Consider the following 16,968-nt stretch of genomic DNA (forward strand, 5'->3'; position numbering starts at 1 on the left):
GACCGAGCTTCGCACCTTATACCGAGGCCGTGCGCCCTAGCCCGATTAGGAAACCGGGTCCGTGCCCCGTTGGTTGGACTTTTAATTCCGTCAGGTGACGTGTGACCGAACGCGTCACAAATAGAGATGCTCCCGGTCGATCCAGGAACGGGGCCGTGTAAACAAGGGAGTGTGTCGCCGTCCTCGTCCAAGGGAGGAGGGCGGATACGGTGTCGAAACGGAAAGGAATGTAGAGACGGTGATGGCTACTGGCAAAGGTGCGAAGCTCGTACGCGTTCATTTTCGAGAGCACTCTCGTTTCCCTCGCGACCGCGCAGGACCTGGAAAGGGCACGCAATTTGACGATAAATGATTCTCAGACCGATCCTCAACGGTTCAACCGCCCCTCTCATCCCCTTGCGACAACGTGCAAGGTCGACGCCGTGGACACGATCCTAGCGCTATCGCCTTGCACGTTGCGCGAGGTCGACGAACTTAACTTGGACGCGGGCCACTGCGAAACTTAAAACCTTCGAAGCGCACCGTCTTCCTCCCACCGCACAGGAACTCGCAGATGTCATAACTTACCAAACGCACAAAAGGCACGTTTCTCTCACCGCTCTGCCCTTTGATCCATCTACATAGTCTAACCGTTCCTGGCCTGCTCAGCTTATTCCATGTCTCGGTCGTTGCTTCTGTGTCGGTCAGCGCTTCGTACGACCCAAGGCACGACGGTGCTCCGTAACAAAGACAGGATTGTATTCTCTCAGTTAATTTCCGCTAACTGTTTCACATTTGTATCCAGGGACATGCACCAAGACGACCATTCCTAGTTGGACTATGCTACTCGTCTTCGTTAACCCGTCGCTGACCCCTACGCCTCCTCGTCATTAAGATGCTATCCATCTCTCGAGCAGACTGCCCAGCCAGAGCCGCGATGAATCGCGTCGCCGCTCGGTAAACCCTCCTTGCTAACCGAAGCTGTCGAACGTGGGAACCGCGTTGCGCTATAATAAGACAGTAAAAACCAGCCCCCCCCCCCCGTCGAGTATGTAGAGTACGTATCGACTCGAGAGGGGCCTCCTCGAATCCCTCCCGATCCCCATGGCTTTCCGCGTCCAGCTCGGACGCCTGGACACCCCATCACCCGGCACACCCTGTTCGCCCAGCCGAGGAACTCCTATCCACCCAACTCGGGGCGGTTCACCCCCCCTCCCCCGCGCCCTCGTGCAACAGGAGATCCGGGCAAGCTGGACGAAGCGCACGATCCCTCCAGTTCGGCGCGCGCCAAGTGGGAATCGCGCGCGAGGCGGAGTCGATCGAGTTTCGTGAGGACGCGCACGTCGATACCGGTGCCGCAAAGTGTACGACGCTTGGGGATGAAGACGAGGACGGCGACAAGGGCGAGGGCGAGGGCGAGGAAGTGGGCGAAGATAAGGTCATCCACGAGAACGAAGACGAAGGCGTAGATCAAGGTGCAGAACAACAAGGTGTGGCATTCACGTTCTGGGAGACAAGGCGGCAGCCGAGGGCCCAGACGAAACGCAAGGCAGAAGGCAGACACGGCACCGAAGCGGAAGCGGTTACAGAAGCAGAAGATGCACCAGACGACGACGCCGGACCTCGAGCCCACATCATCACGGAGCTCGTTCCAGGCGACACCCTCAAGTGCCTCTGGCCCACGCTCTCTCCCCCCGCCCGCACCTCCGTCCTCGCCCAACTCCGCACCCACATCTCTTCCCTCCACTCCCTCCCCCAACCCCCTCCCCCTTGGATCGGCTCCTGCTCCCGCGGCCCCGGCATCGACGTCCGCATCGAATCCTCCCCCTCCTATAAGACGCAAAATTGACAGACCAGAGAGAGAGAGAGCGCCAAAGCCCGAAGAAGAAAACGAAGCCCGACAACAGGGATCCCGCACCCTATCGCTACATATGTTGGGATATCCTAGCAATCAGATACATGCCGGCCTCCGAGTCGGCGTGACGCCCTTGAAGCTCCATGAGGGAGTACAGCGCTATTCCAGGGCGCCGCCTTGCTACGCTTTTGCGTGAGAGCAGAACTGAGCCAGCCCTGCGCGCGCAGAAGAGCGAGAGCATCCGAGCACCGGCGCTGAGAGTTCCCCCAGAGAGATGTCGACCCGATCGATAGGCACGTCGGCGAGTATAGCCCCCAGCTCGGCGAGCTTGTTCGACGGCACGGCGCCGATCTTGATCCTCGAGAGCTAGTCGGGCAAGTACGCCTCCTGCCTGCCGGGATAGCGGTATGCTCCCGGCGACCCGTTCAGCTGATGAAAAGTCGTGCCTCGGCTGATCGGGTGGTTGGCGCAGAACGAAACAGTGGGCAGGCAGAGGCGAGCCGCTCGCGTCCGCTCCACGGCTGAAGGAAACGACAGACAGTGCAAAGCGCATCCGATTGACCGTGAACCGCCAGTGAGCTGTGGTCTGGGAAGGCATAGGTGAGTATGCAGCTATGTGTTCCGGGATGGCCCCCTTATATATGCCCGACATGGCGCGTCCACGATTTGCTCTATGCCGAGACCATGCATGCAGCGAGCGGAGTCATCTAAAGCTGTCGTGCAAGGCATGCTGTGTATAGCTTGTACCTACGAAACATTAACGCTGCAGAGCGAGCCAAGAGCTGTCCTTCCAGGGTAATGAGCGCAATCGGTGGTTTCGAATTGTGGATATGTCAAGTATCGCACGGATATCGCAATGGGCGTTGGAGAAGGACGGCTGGGATTGGCATCGCGAGCACTTCGTCCCCAAGCAATCCGCAGATATCGAAGAAGTATCCAGCGTATCCAGTGCAGACCGTCACAAACGCGGTTGTTATTATCGGAAGACCCATTCTATGGAGCGCTCGCGTCCGAGTGTCTCGCAGTGTCTGCTGTCCTGTCTGAATGCTCTCTGTGCTACAGAAAATAGTTTGATGGTTTCGCTGTGTACGTACCATGATCCATAACAGGACTCCGGTAGAGGAATGATCGTCTGTGTATCACGAGAAAAGGTTCACGGTTGAGGTTCTGCCCGAACAAGCAAGGAAGCGCCGTCCATTTGCAGATGGCAAAACACAGCCACTCGGACAATCCCGTGCTCGCTTTGCCGTGGCGCCGGTGACGACGACCATCTCTTCCTCTAGTCGTCGACCTTACGCTCGTCCATGGTGGAGGTTTGGAATCTGTTACACGTAGCTCCTCGCTTTGATTTACACGCGGGTCTCAGAGCATCATGAGCTGAACACGCTAGTCATTTCGGCGCGCTCAACACGGGGCGAGTCCTCCCAGGGACGGGATGATGTCATCTCGGGCTGCGGGCATATAACCACTTCTGGGCCCCGCGCGCCGAACGACATCCATCAAATTACACGATACCAAGCACTACACAGAGTACGACCACACTCATGGCCACGGCCTCTCAGACAAATCAACAGCAAGACGCGATGCCACCGTCCAAGCCCGAGCTTGCGCCTGAGCCGCCGCAGGACGCGCCGCGGGTGCACCAGGCACCAAAGCGTTCCGCCTTCGGTTCCCTCCTCTCCCGAACTTTGCCTCAGTACAGCGGGCCGTTCCCTGTCGGCGTGTGCGACGTCGAGATCCCGGTCGAGCCGCAGACGTTCGGCTCGTTCCGACACAAGTCGATGCCGGACGCGCCGGCCGGGCTCGCGCTCGAGACCGTCATGTTCACGCTGTTCTACCCCGCGGAGGCACCGAAACACCCCGTCCCCGCCGTTTGGTTTCCAAAGTGAGCAATACGAGTTTTTTGATTTTACCGCCTTTCGACGGAGGGGGTGCTAACGGCTGCGTGTGCGCGATAGGCTCCGACAGACGATCGACGGATTCCTGAAGATGGCGAAGCGGACGCCCAACATCTGGTACAAGATGGTCGGGTACCCCGTCGCCGCCGCGGCGATCTACGGCAGCACCTTCCCCGCGACCAAGGACGCGCCGCTGGCCTCGCCCCCGCCCGAGATCGGCAAGTGGCCGCTCATGCTCTTCTCGCACGGCGTCGGCTGCTCGCGCCTGATGTACTCGGCTTTCTGCGGCGAGATGGCGTCGCGCGGGTACGTCGTCGCCTGCGTCGAGCACCGGGACGGCACCTCGCCGAGCAGCACCGTCGTCGCGGAGGACGGCTCGAAGAAGAGGTTCGACTGGCTCGAGTGGAGCGATCTCGAGTGGCCGGAGATCCCGAAGGATAAGCAGCCGACGGACGACACGACGCTCCGCCACGAGCAGATCAAGTTTAGGGTAGCGGAGTTCGAGGCGGTCGTGGACACGATGAACAAGCTGGCGAGGGGGGAGAAGCTGAACTGGTACTCGATCACTGCACCGGATTTCGATTGGTCAAGGTTCAAGATGGTGGATCCGTCCCGCCCGGTCGGTGCTGGCCATTCTCTGGGTGGAAGCGCAGTCGTAAGTCTCCATCGCATTTCCGTCTTTCTGGGCTTTTTGCCTAACGCATTTTCTTCAGCTCGCAGCATCCTCCGCAAACAAGATACCATTCAGCTGTATCATCGCATTTGACCCTGCGGTACAACGTACGTCTCTTGACGTTCCGTCCTTTCCTCAACCTCACGTTCGTTCGCAGGCCTAGCACCCTGGAAGGCACCGCTGCCGCACCCTCTGCTAGTAGTCAACTCGGAAGAATTCGTCGTCGGCGAGGAATACCGCATCTTCTCCGGCCAGATGGCCGGCACGACCGAAGATTCGCTCCAAGTATTCAGCATCGGTGTGCATCTCCTCCTAGGTTGTTCTCCATCCACCCTAAACACGACTGACGTTTTTCATTGCAAAGGCGGCGCCACGCACCCCTCGTTCTCGGACGTCTTCCTCATCCTGCCCGACTACATCAATCGGCTCACGGGCCTCAAAGTCTCCGCGGACAAGGTCATCCAGCGCACGGTCGGCGCCGTCGAGGACTTCCTCGGTCTCCACCCCAGCCACACCACCAAACTCGACGCCGACAACCGCTCGTTCGACGACGGCGAGCACGCGACGAGGACGATGGCGACGGGCGGGGGCGTGCCCTCCGCGGACGCGGCGGGCGTGATCAGCCCGACAATGGAAGAGATCGGTGCGACGGGGCCGGGGGAGGGGAAGAAGGGCGAGGGTCAAGGGGCTGGGGCAGCGCGGAAAGCTGGGGTGGGGAAGGTGAGGTACGATCGGGTGTATGAGACGGCGGGGAGGGAGGAGAAGGCGGGCGAGAAGCTGAGCCGGCCGATCGCGAAACCGGGCGAGCTGGTAAAGCATCCATTACCAGCGTCGTCGTGAGATGTTTAAGAGTTGGCAATTGGGACGCTTTGAGACATTGTTCACATGCTGACAGCTAATTAATGGAGTGCATAATGTACGGTATCATACTATGTAGTATACAGGATCTTTCTATCGGCATTCAATGGGTATCACCTTGTATCACCTCGGAGAAGAGCTCTTCGAGAAGATTAGCCTGCGGAGGCGCGTGAGCAATTTGCGCTCTCCCTGTGGCGGCGCATCGGTGAAGCCTGCACACTGCCTTGCGAAATCGACGACGGCAAGCAGGGTGGCATTCCGGAACGGGCAATCAGAGGGGAGTGCGGCGTAAGCGTCCTCGAGCGCCTTCGCGCGAACGGGCAACAGAGACGCGGTGGCCACCCGAGGCACGTCCGCCACGTCCGTGGAGAAGATCGCCGCGTACGCGCGCGCGTTGATGTCCTTGAGACCCGGCTCGGGTCCGTCGGTGTTCTTGGCGTCTACCTTGATGCGTTTCCAGATCGAGTGGAACGTCTGGAGCCAGTCATCTTCGGCGGTGAGATATCTGGGGAAAGGGTGGCGGGGTTGTAAGTTGGGTAAAGAAGAGAAGGGGAGGGTGGTGGTGGGACTCACTGGGTTTCGGCTTCCGAGCAAAGATAGAGGGCTTGTCGATCGAGAATGCCCTGGACGACGTCTTGCACCTTTATGCCGACGGATGAGTGGTTGCCCGGTTTAGACGGTACAGAGATGTCCGAAACGGGCCCGGTACGGCGATTTGACGTAGGAGGCATTCCGAGAAGAGCACAACAGAGGAGGAAGCGAAAGTCGGGATGGTGCCGCTCAGGCGTTAGGCGCAATAAGTATAGGGACGAATATGACTGTGGCCAACGAGCCACAGCGGTTTCCATGCCTGCAAGGCAAGCGGGGCCGGTGGACTTTGTCGAGCAGTTTCCGTGAATCATTCCAAGCATGCCACATCCATCGAAGAGACATTGCTCTGGCACTGCCATCGGCCGAGACTGGCGTTGCGCCACGATAAGACCCGCAGCAACTCACTAGGGCCCGCATCGGTTGTGTTGTCTATGCCACATGTCATTGGCATTGTTGGGCGGATTAGCCGTAGATGCGCATGACGGAGTAGCTAGCGCGATCAAGTTAGTGATATGGGCCTCGAGACGTTCACTCGTAGCGAGTATTGCTTGCTTGCGCTTGGCATGGGCTTTGGATCCTAATATTGCCAAACAAACAATGGCGTCATCTCGATCGGGCACGCCAGGGCACACCATGTGGGTGCAATCGTGCACACTGCGGCACCTTGCCTATCATTAAACCCGTGTGACGGTCACTGGAGGCCATTGATAATCCCTCCGTCTGCGCGTGATTCTCGCCCACGCCCCGACTTGGTCATGCCCGACTTCTACCACGACTACCACCGCCTGCCCGTCGTCAGCACGGACAAGTCAGCCGCCACCCTCAACCAACCCTTCGACGTCCACCCGGAGCCCAAACGCAGCAAGCCTTTGCGCACAGTTCTTGTTCTCCTCCTCGCCGCAGCGATGTTCGGCCTCTACCGCACCGCGTTCCAGGGCGGCTTCCGCGTCGGCTGCCATTCTGGTACCAAGGCGAGCGGCGCCGCGCTGCGCCACGTCTCCAACACGGCCGTGAACGGCAAGCTGCCGACCCACTACACCCTGCCCTCTGGCGACAAAATCCCCAGCGTTGCCCTCGGTACTGCCGCCTCTTCCGTATGCATGACGCCTCGTTTCGCGATGCTGACGGTGCTATTCTAACGCCAGGCGTCTGGCAGGCTGGGCCCGGCGAAGTCGGCACGGCCGTCAAAACGGCCATCGCGGCCGGCTACAAGCACATCGACGGCGCGTGGATCTATCGCAACGAAGCCGAGGTCGGGAAGGCGTTGAAGGAGAGCGGCGTGAAGCGGGAGGATATCTGGCTCACGAGCAAGCTCTGGAACACGTTCCACGCTCCCGAAGGTGCGCCTGCCGCACTGTGTCCAATTTGCAGGACTCTGACACTTTACGCGGCGCGTAGACGTTGAGCCCGCCCTCGACGAGTCTTTGCAGAAGCTCGGCACGGACTACGTCGACCTGTACATCATCCATTGGCCCGTCGCTTTCAAGAAAGGCTCTAACAACGTGCTTGACGAAGCCCTGACTGCCGACCCGTACCCTACCTGGCAAGCCCTAGAAGCCCTGGTCGCCAAGGGCAAGGTACGCGCGCTCCTTCGCTCTTAATTCAACCCAACGACAATCTACTCACCCCATCACCACCAGGTCCGCAACATCGGCGTCTCCAACTTCAACATCCCGCGCCTCGCCAACCTGACCGCGAACCCGCTCAAGATCAAACCGGCCGTGAACCAGGTCGAGCTCAACTACTTCAACCCGCAGCCGGAGCTGCTCGATTGGGCGGCGGAGCACGGGATCTTGCTCGAGGCATACTCGCCGCTCGGGAGCTCGAAGCAGGTCGGCGAGACGCTCCGGCTGCCCGTCGTGCAGAAGATCGCGAAGGAGCTCGGGATCACGCCCGCGCAGGCGATCATCTCGTGGCATGTTCAGCGCGGGACGGTCGTCTTGCCCAAGTCGGTGACGCCGTCGAGGGTGGAGGAAAACCTCAAGGGTGAGTGACCACGCGTGACGTACAGGGAGACGCGAATCCTGACGGGATGAATTGACAGTCACTGCTCTCCCTGATGATCTGTTCGACGAGCTGGAGAAGGCTGCTACTAGTCACAAGCCTCAGCGGGTTGTGAACCCGAGCAAGGGATGGGGTCTCGACTTCGACGTCTTTGACGACTACCCGTACAAGAAATGAAATGATGTATCTCAGCGACCAATCCATGGGTATTGTGATTCGCACACGAACGTACAGGAAGACCAGAGAAGAACGGCCAAGCACCAGGAGAGCTTTTGAAGGCGGCAGTAAAGATATTTGACCAGCGCTGAGGGAAGCAGACGGTAGTGCTTTCCAAGATGCAACATCCCGCATCAATTATGGACTAAGCCGTAACGCCCCATGGACACGAAGGAACTCCAAACAACCGTGGGTGAATCACCCGAGCAAAGTCATTCATTCCGGAGCAGAAGAGCGTTACTCTCCGCATACGAACGAAATGGGAACGCCTCGCGAGACGCTTCGGTATAGGAATAGCCATGGTCACGGAAGCATGTGGTGCGCTCAACAGCAACACAGTCAGCGGCTTGGGTAGCAAGTCAGATTCAGTCGAACGTTGCAGAGAACCGCAAATGCTGTCTGACGACGCATTTTGGGGAGCTACGGCACTGATGATGCGGGAATGCTGTCGAGGACACCAAGGTAATGAGAACTGTTCGCAGGCTCAAGAAGGTCCCCTTCTCGAGCCTTCTCCTCCCTGACAGAAACATGATTACTCGCCATACGCTTCCAGCATACCTCGAGCTTGCGAAGCAGCTCTACCCTCCCGACCGAATACCTCGTTCCACCCATACCCTGCAGCAACTCGACCCTCATACAATCCTCAAGACTGGATTCAGTCACTACATACTGCGCGAGGCTGAAGCTCTGGCCTTCGTACGGGCGAACACCTCCATACCTGTTCCATGCGTATACGATGTCTGGGAGCTTGAAGGAGACGGAAAGCAGGAAAGATCATACTTGCTCATGGAGTTTATGGAAGGCGACACGCTCAAGCGCGCATGGCCTGCGATGACCCAAGCGGCCCAGGATTTCGTCGTCGCGCAACTCCGGGCATACCTAGCTGAACTCAGAGCCTTGAAGCAGCCCGATGGTCCTTGGATTGGGTCGTGCTCAGGGGGACCCGGTGCCGACCATCGCATTCGGACCAGGGACGGATCTTTCCCGCGTTTACCATCCGTCGCTGCCTTTCATGACCTTCTCCACCAACGCATCAAGGCACACCGCCCGGGGCCATATTACGACTCTATTCGGCGCCAATACAAGGACGACTACCCGATCGTCTTCAGCCACGCGGACTTCAATCCAGCTAATATCATGGTTGATCCTAGCACTGGGAGAGTGACCGCCATCGTTGATTGGGAGATGGCGGGATGGTGGCCGGCGTACTGGGAGTATAGAAAGGCACTTTACGGTTGGAACACTGATGATCCCGAGTGGATGAGGGTCGTGCCACAGATCATGGACGTTTACGATGCCGAGTACAACGTCGATACCACAAACGAATACGCTTGATCCTGCTGTATCTTATGCCTCCTGTTTCACACCTCTTGCCGCCGTCATGATGAAATTCAGAGTGATATGGCTTCACACAACGCAGAGATCGAGGTTTCTCTCCAGATGGAGATTCCCGAACTTGTCCGTGAACCGTCGTACATATCTTCGTAGCCTAAGGCGGAAACAGCACGAACGTGTCCGCAAAACCTCGAACACCAAGCTGCAATATTCAAGTCAATTATCGCTGCGTTTTCCAGTGTCGCTGTTCTGCGACTTGGCGGTTTCGTCCAGAACTTGTGTTGGCAAGAGGGCAAGCGCCACCCAGGCAATGCAGCGCGTTTCGCGATCACCAGTATTCTCCACGTGACCGTGATCGTGCACCCGCCTCCTCGATAGCCGATCACCCATCTTCAGCTCCACTCTGTGATCCTGGCGCACAATATATCCGCATGGGTTCTCAGCGAAGACGGTAAATATGCTCAGAATGCAATTCCATGTATGCATGCAAACCACCATCCCATGACTCACAAATTCTGAAGGACGAGCTGTGGCCAGCGCGATCGGCCAACGTAAGTGCGGGTCGCAAAGCAAACCATGCATGACAACGCGACGAATTAAAGAGGCCACCTTCGGGGAACGGAGAGGCTTTCCGTGCTATGTATGCACAGTCTTGACGATCTTTCGGCTCGCTGATGCACTATGATTCCAGGTTCATCGATGACTTGATGTGTTCCACACGCGTTGTGTGCCTTCGGTCGAGTATGACAACACTACTGGCGAGACTTCTACTGGCGTTTGAGAAGACGCGAGCTTTTCCGTGCAGAGACAAAGCAAAGGGTCCATCGCAACGTCGCCGTCGAAAAATGCAACGCCCTGGCCACAAACATTGATTGGTCTGGTCCCTTCTCCCGCTCTCTATATGCGCGTCCATGCATAAAAGGGTCCTCGGACGCGGCCGGTTCTTTCTACTCCTCTCCCAACATTGAACTACTCGCTCTCGCCCCGACGCCATGGTACGTAACATTTTCCGATTTATTCATGTTGTCGTTGTCGTCGACGGTACTCATCCGCACTATCTCGTAGTCGAAAAATCTTGACTTCTCAGATGGAAAGATCCCCAAGATCGAATCAAAAGAGCCCACCGCGTCTCTCCTGTCTTTGTCATATAAGATCGGGGACGAGGACGAGGACAGCAGTGAAGACGAGGAAATCATATCCGATTTCGAAGTCGACGAGCAGGAGGAGGAACATCAGCTTCCTCTCGAAGACCGATCCACCGCCCAGCGCCCGCACGAGGTCGACAATCGGGCCTTGTGGGCCATTCAAGACCTCACCTCCCGCATGTATCAAGCGGCGGCAGCGGCGCTCGACAGCGCCACTGCTCCGCAACTCTACCAACGCTGGCTGAACGGGCGTACCGCGACCGTCTACCACCTCCGGCGGTACCCCATCGAGGCCTGCGCCGTCCTTCGCCTCTGCGCCAATCCGAACGATCCTGACAGTGTCACCGTGAGTTGTTCTCGAAAAGTCAAAAGCTTGATAACCAGAGTTGCTGAGCAGCGATTCATGCGCGGGATTCGGATTTGGGAGGTGCTGTGCCGGGGAGACGAGCGCCGTGCGATTTTGCCGCTTTGGGGATGCGGTATCGCGGGCGCGTACAGGTGAGGGGTCTTCCAATGGCAGCGTGCTCTTGCTCGTACAATCTACTCATGGGTTCTTGTGATGCTCAGCTACACGGTTAGTCCGCTCGGATACGGAGACGTCGGTATGTACATCGACCAGAACCCCGGTGTCGATCGGCTATTGTTGGTGCGTACCAGGAATACGATCGTCCATGCGTTCGTACAAATATCTGACAGCGTCATATTCTTTATCGCAGTTGATCCAGATGGCGGAATGTGTGAAGTCCTTGCACGACAGGAACATCGTGCATGGCGATCTTTTCGAAGTACGTGACATCTCTATGTCGAAACAAAAGCTATGCATGCTAACGCCGCTTCGGTCCGCGTCCACAGACGCGGTTTGTTGTCATGGAAGAACGCTATGGGGTTCGGGTCTACCTTACGGGCTTCTACGAGACTGAGGTACGCAGAATTCTGTATTGGCAAACAACTGCTCATCATACTTATCAATGTATGTCAGATGCTAGATACTCATGGCAGGGTGACGTGTCCATGGACGGTATCGGACTGGAACAGACTGTCGTGGTACGCTCAAATGTTCCGTCTGCCGCAACCCCTTCATGATACAACTCCACTTATCAGGCGCGCCGCTCCGGAAATGACAGCACCGGGTCCGTGCCGCGTCTACGGCAAACCCGTGGATATCTGGGCTCTGGGTTTCTTGATCATGCAGGTGTGTTCCGGGCATGAACCTTCCGAGAAGTCTCTTGTATTTACCGATGTCGTGCTTATAGCTCATGACGGGAAGGGTTCCAGCCCATAGCACACAATACTTCATGGCCCACCCCGATTGTCTTCCCTCGCGACCTTATGGAATGACTCTCCGTCTGTACGCGCTTGTACGGGCGTGCTGGTCGTTTAGGCCGGCCGAGCGCCCATGCATCGACCAGACGATTACTTGGTTGAAACAGTGTCGTCGGCAATTGTTACTTGACGCATGAACAGGGACCGATTTCACTGGTTATTCTTCCGTTACTGATAGATTTGGCTCGATATCCTGTGGCAGAAGTATGTTCGCACCTAGATGATACCCTTGATAAATAATGGATCTCGAAGCCTCGGTCGATTGCCCAGGAGAAGATCAGGAGGAAGTTCGCACGATGTGGCGGTGCGTGAGAACAAAGGACAAAGGCGGACCGAGGACAATGCATGTTGTGGCTATGCTAATATAAACGCGTCGCGCTCGTGACAGCCCGGCCTCGCGTCTTTATCTCTTACCTGCACCTGCAGCCTCCCCTTGTCATCCGCCGCGATGACGACAGCGTTTACCTCCATGTTGTTCTCCAGTTTGTCCTCTGCAGCTCAGAAGTACCTTCCTCTCGCCTTCGCCCTCGCCACCGGGGGCTCCAGCACCGATTTCAGCCAACCCAGTAGCAGGTCCGTGTCCACAGCCCCACCCTAAGTCCAACTTTCATCTCGTCGCTAACTCCTCTAGTTCCTCTAGCCAGCAGCCCATGCAAGAATTGCACTTCTACGACGAGGAAGACGACTCGCTCGAAGCCCAGGCCTACCGTTTCTTCTCTGAGACCAGCCCCGTTCCCGCTCCTTACCCCGGTACGGGTGACTTCACGCAGCCCGATTACGACGCCATCCCGCTACCACCCGACTGGTATCCTCGGCGCTACTCGTCTCCCATCTCTCGATTCTCGCGGCGCTGCATCAATCCCAAGGCTAGCGCCCCCCGCCTACCCTCGCCCCGGCCGTACATCTACAAGGGGCGCCCCCCTCTGACTCTAGCCGAGCGACAGCGGATCGTAGACATGGCGAACCGCAAGTACGGCAGACAACGTCTCTCCCGCGCGCGTCCCATGCACCCCGAGCGCATCAAGCCACGGCCTCGGTATCTTCCCTACGGAATCCTCTCCATGGAGGCGCAACCCCCAGCCGAGGAGCCCCCGGTAACGACGACGTCGACGACTGTGAGCGATCCCATGGATATCGACTGGCTCATGGACGTCTTCCCTGTATCGTTTTCCTCTTCGGCTCCTGCTACGGCACCTGTCGAAACCGCACAGCCTATGGTAATTGACCCACCTGAGGCTGGCCCCAGCACCACCAACAGTGTGCCGCGCCAGGATCCCACGGCCCATCACATCGGCAACTGGCTGGCGCAGGTGAACGCCGCTCAGTCTACCTTCGACCGGGTCACCAGATCCAGGAGCAGCTATGGGGCGCCTCCCGCGATCGTCTCCCAGCAAGCCGGCAGCCGCTCGATCTCTCGCGTACCATCGGGATCTCTGCCGCAATCGGGCGAACCAGTGCAAGAGCGTGGTCGGTCGCGCAACAGGAGCCCTAGCCCAGCCTTATCTACCCGTGCCCAGCGGTCCTTCGCGCCCTCCAGGACTGGATCTCGGAGCCCGGCCCCGTCTCCCAGGAACCGTTCGCTCGTGCCCGTCACCCCGGTCGCCTCGACCTCGACTTCGCGCAAGCGCAAGCGTTCCGCAACGCTCGAATCGTCGCCCGAATCTGGCCTCGAATCGCCGCCGCGCCCTGCCAAGCGGCGCCGGAGCTTGCGTATCGCGTCCAAGGCCGACGAGCACGATGAGGAGATTACCGGTCGGATCGTCCAGGGCAAGCGCAGGATAGCCAAGGCTGCCACACGGGGCACTCAGGGCAAGGAAGTCGTCGCCACCGCATCGTACAAGAAACGGGACAGGCCTTCGGCTTTCCCGTTGGCCTCTATCCCCGTTGGCTCTCCAGTTCGCACGCAGCCGTCGCGGAAGTGCAAGTCACCTGTCAAAGCCGTCCACCCTCCCCCAACTCCAGCCCGGGCTCCGAAGAAACGGACGCGAAGTGCGCTCGAGGACGATGGCGAACCACCGAAGACGCCTGGCCGGACTCCTAAGCGCCCGCGGAGGAATTAAACGCCATCCATCATCCTGAATTAGCCGCAGGAGCAAAACAAGCTGTTGTGCCTCGCAAAGAATGTCTTTCGCTATCCCTCTCTCCCGTCCCTCCAGGTTCGTCGAAGCGCCTATAAGAGGCCACCGGACCCTAAACGCACGACGCGCTCATGTGGGCGTCTTGATTGCTGTCATCTCACCTGTTCCTGTTGCAAATGCTTTCCCCTCAGCTGTTGACTGCCCTGAATGTACTTGCTATCGAACACGTCCCGGAGTTTCCTCTCCCATCTTACCTTTCCTGCATACCCCCTGCTGCCCCCACCAATACCCTTTACCATTGCGACGCCGCCATTCGCGTTCGCCGCTGCGTTGTCTGTGCTCTCGTAACCTATATCTACTTATCTTGCTTTGTATCACCTGCATCTGTTTGTGACTGCTCTGCTGTTGTAACCTGCTGTCGCGTAGTATGAGACTGCTAAAGGCAAGCTCTCCGATGTACTTTACTACGACATCGTTCGAATATAGCCGCTCTCGTACTCGGAAACGCGATTTCCGCCTTCGGTGCGTTCGGTCGAATTCGAGCCCGGAAGACGGGGAATGATAAGTAAGTACAGGCTTCGCTAACAAGCACTTGTGCGCGGAGCACGATACAGAAAGCAGTCCATGAGTAGCAGTCCATTATAAGTGTACATAAGAACGGAGGGGTCTTCCACGACTTCTTTCGTCATACAGAGAAGGAGACCCCATGAAATCGAACGAACGAGCACAAGAATGTCTGTCATCATGATCATCGGAGCCGCGCCCGCTTCGCAGCGCGGGCCTGCCCCTCGCCACTACTTCCGCTTGACCCAGGATCGCGCTGCTGGCCCCGGCCCTGGGCGAGCAGGGCGCCGGCCAGCTCGACCGACGCGCCGAGGATGGGGTGCAGCTTGTGCGCGAGCTCGGCGTCGAGCCCGCGCGGGTCGGCGATGGCGTCGAGGATGGCACCGAACGCGCGTCGGGCGGATTCGACGACCGCGGGCGGGTAGATGACCTGTCGTCGAAATGATGAAACATCAAAAGACGAAGATGCAGTTAGAGAGGGAGAACGTACGGAGTGCGGTGGTATGGGTGCGTTGCGGAGCGCGGGGTCAATGTATTCTTGCATCGGGCCTGGACCCGGGGCCGTCCCGTTCGCGCCCGTGTACGCATGCTGCTGTTGCTGATGTTGGTGTTGATGCGGCTGGGACGTGCCCGGCACCTGCGCCTGTGGCTGGAAGAACGGAGCCGTGTCCGCGCCCAGTGAGCTGGGGCTGAAGGGAGGACTAGGGGGGCCGAAGCCTTCGGGGAGCGCGTATGCCACGTCGGCGTAAGGTGATACGTCTTGTTGATGTTGATGTTGGGAGGCAGGTGCTGGAGCTGGTGGCCTGGGGCGGATAGCGGGTAGTTGCAGGGGGGTGGCGGTGCTGGGCGGCGGAGGTTGAGGCTGGGGAGCGTCTGCGCCGAGTGATTCTGCGGCGGACGCGGCAAGGCGCTCGAGCAGGTACGACGCGTCGACCGTCCCGTCAGGTCCTATCTCCGGTGCGACGGGCTCCCTCTGCCCTTGCCCCTGTCCGGGATCTTGCGCGTGGTCAAGGTCGTGATCGTCGTGAACGAGCTGACTGCTCCGTCTCGGGGCGGGAGCGCGCTTGCGGCCCTCCAGGTCGGGCGGCGGGTGCGCTTCGTCGTGCGCGAGCCGGACGCGGACGAAGAGCGGGTCGTCGTCGACGATCGTGACGTGGAGCCAGCCGCCGCAGTGGTAGCGCGGCATCTTATCGCGCCGTGCGCGCCGCCGGCCCTCGTCCGCAACGAGCTTGTGCTTCGTGTTCTCGCCTTCGAGCTGCGAACAGTAGTAGGTGATCACCGTCGTGCGCGAAGAGCCCTTGCCGCGAAGCGACTTTTTCTGGCTGTATGCGCAGGTTAGCGACGACATGGATTGGGCCGAGGGAGGAGAAGGCGACGCACTTCCAGTGATATCCTGAAGCGAGCGCAACCCGATCCCGAATCGCATTGGCGCGGGCGTGCACGGAGGCGTCCGCGCCGCCCTGCCACAAGCCCTCCATCTCCTCCTGCGTGAGCCGAACGAAGGAGTCAAACTTGAACGGCCAGTCCTTGTTGCTCGCTATCGTCTGCAGGCACTGCTCAAGCTCCATCGCGGAGTTGCGGCTGGGGCCGTCCCCGTTGTGGCGGCTGATCTGCAGCGGTGCGGTAGCGATGACATGGTGCGACACGGAAGAGGTTGAGGCGACGGCGCTGGCAGAGGCGGTGGAGGTGGAGGCAGAGGCGGCCTTCTTCGCGAGCTGCTTGTTGTTGCACGCGAAACAGACTTTGAGGTAGCCAGAGCCGTTCTTCTTGAGCGGGAAGGTGTCCGGCGTGCCCTCATACGAGCAGCGATCGCACTTGCGCACCGTACTCTCGGTGTAACTGTAGATAGCTGTGGGCGAGGTCAGATAGGTTTCGTCGAGATGAAGTTACGCACCGTAGACATGCTGGACGCCTCCGTCGGCGACAGGGTGGTGGGTGGGGTGATGGCCCGGTGCCGCTTCCGGGCGAGGGTCGGTTTCGTGAGCTCGAGGGGGTCCTGAAGCGGCGGTGTCCATGGCGGACCGCCTGGGAGCGAAGACAACGGGCAGCGGTGAATCAATGAGTATATTGTTCTCTCGCTTAGGTGGTCTCTTTTCAAGACGACGTTAACGAGCTCGAGCGGGGTGGGCTCGACGACGGGCGCGAAGGTGTCGGGGATGCGCAGGAGGGCGGTGATCCAAAACAGCACAGGGGCTCGCCACGGCGCTAATTTCCGAATCGGGTAAGGCGGGCTGATATGCGTGTCTCGGTGCCCTCCTTTACCTCGGACGCGAGCGACGTCCTCATCTTACCCGATAATGCGTTTATCCACTGCTGTAAACACAGTCTGTGCTGGAGCTCGTCACCCAGCCCTCGAGCGACATAGGCTGTTTGCACCTATTTTTTTCACGCAGCAGCCGCAACTTCGTCTCTCCGGAGCGCCGATCCTTGGATGCCGCTCTCTCTCCAC

General features: G+C 58.8%; 6 protein-coding genes across 6 annotated transcripts; 4 read left to right on the top strand and 2 right to left on the bottom strand.

Moving 5' to 3' along the window:
* Window positions 1-11: 11 nt before the first annotated feature.
* Window positions 12-734, bottom strand: PUNSTDRAFT_54173 (uncharacterized protein). Its single transcript, XM_007386222.1, has 2 exons — window positions 649-734; window positions 12-581 (listed from the first exon to the last, which is right to left on the bottom strand). Exon 2 carries the CDS (start codon window positions 278-280, stop codon window positions 17-19), a length of 264 nt encoding a protein of 87 aa, XP_007386284.1. The 5' UTR covers window positions 281-581; window positions 649-734; the 3' UTR covers window positions 12-16.
* Window positions 735-3,378: 2,644 nt separating this feature from the next.
* PUNSTDRAFT_54174 (uncharacterized protein) lies at window positions 3,379-6,043 on the top strand. The gene is made up of 6 exons (XM_007386223.1): window positions 3,379-3,719; window positions 3,793-4,387; window positions 4,446-4,512; window positions 4,563-4,703; window positions 4,770-5,768; window positions 5,837-6,043. Exons 1-5 carry the CDS (start codon window positions 3,418-3,420, stop codon window positions 5,243-5,245), a joined length of 1,581 nt encoding a protein of 526 aa, XP_007386285.1. The 5' UTR covers window positions 3,379-3,417; the 3' UTR covers window positions 5,246-5,768; window positions 5,837-6,043.
* Window positions 6,044-6,950: 907 nt separating this feature from the next.
* On the top strand, window positions 6,951-8,035 carry PUNSTDRAFT_72150 (Aldo/keto reductase; the record flags this gene model as incomplete). The annotated part of the gene is made up of 4 exons (XM_007386224.1): window positions 6,951-7,194; window positions 7,253-7,431; window positions 7,495-7,840; window positions 7,899-8,035. 4 exons carry the CDS (start codon window positions 6,951-6,953, stop codon window positions 8,033-8,035), a joined length of 906 nt encoding a protein of 301 aa, XP_007386286.1.
* Window positions 8,036-8,602: 567 nt separating this feature from the next.
* PUNSTDRAFT_72547 (uncharacterized protein) lies at window positions 8,603-9,409 on the top strand (the record flags this gene model as incomplete). The annotated part of the gene is made up of 2 exons (XM_007386225.1): window positions 8,603-8,812; window positions 8,891-9,409. The coding sequence occupies 2 exons, from the start codon at window positions 8,603-8,605 to the stop codon at window positions 9,407-9,409; spliced, it is 729 nt and encodes a 242-aa protein (XP_007386287.1).
* A 1,479-nt stretch (window positions 9,410-10,888) lies between these two features.
* Window positions 10,889-12,070, top strand: PUNSTDRAFT_121878 (kinase-like protein). Its single transcript, XM_007386226.1, has 8 exons — window positions 10,889-10,900; window positions 10,952-11,052; window positions 11,122-11,200; window positions 11,271-11,339; window positions 11,407-11,475; window positions 11,534-11,598; window positions 11,656-11,746; window positions 11,808-12,070. The coding sequence occupies exons 2-8, from the start codon at window positions 10,958-10,960 to the stop codon at window positions 12,012-12,014; spliced, it is 675 nt and encodes a 224-aa protein (XP_007386288.1). The 5' UTR covers window positions 10,889-10,900; window positions 10,952-10,957; the 3' UTR covers window positions 12,015-12,070.
* Window positions 12,071-14,485: 2,415 nt separating this feature from the next.
* PUNSTDRAFT_145287 (uncharacterized protein) lies at window positions 14,486-16,534 on the bottom strand (the record flags this gene model as incomplete). Its single annotated transcript, XM_007386227.1, has 4 exons — window positions 14,486-14,949; window positions 15,010-15,841; window positions 15,900-16,368; window positions 16,414-16,534. The coding sequence occupies 4 exons, from the start codon at window positions 16,532-16,534 to the stop codon at window positions 14,704-14,706; spliced, it is 1,668 nt and encodes a 555-aa protein (XP_007386289.1). The 3' UTR covers window positions 14,486-14,703.
* Window positions 16,535-16,968: the final 434 nt, after the last annotated feature.

Source organism: Punctularia strigosozonata (assembly GCF_000264995.1).
Source record: "Punctularia strigosozonata HHB-11173 SS5 unplaced genomic scaffold PUNSTscaffold_10, whole genome shotgun sequence".
In the NCBI taxonomy this organism is placed as follows: Eukaryota; Fungi; Basidiomycota; class Agaricomycetes; order Corticiales; family Punctulariaceae; genus Punctularia; species Punctularia strigosozonata.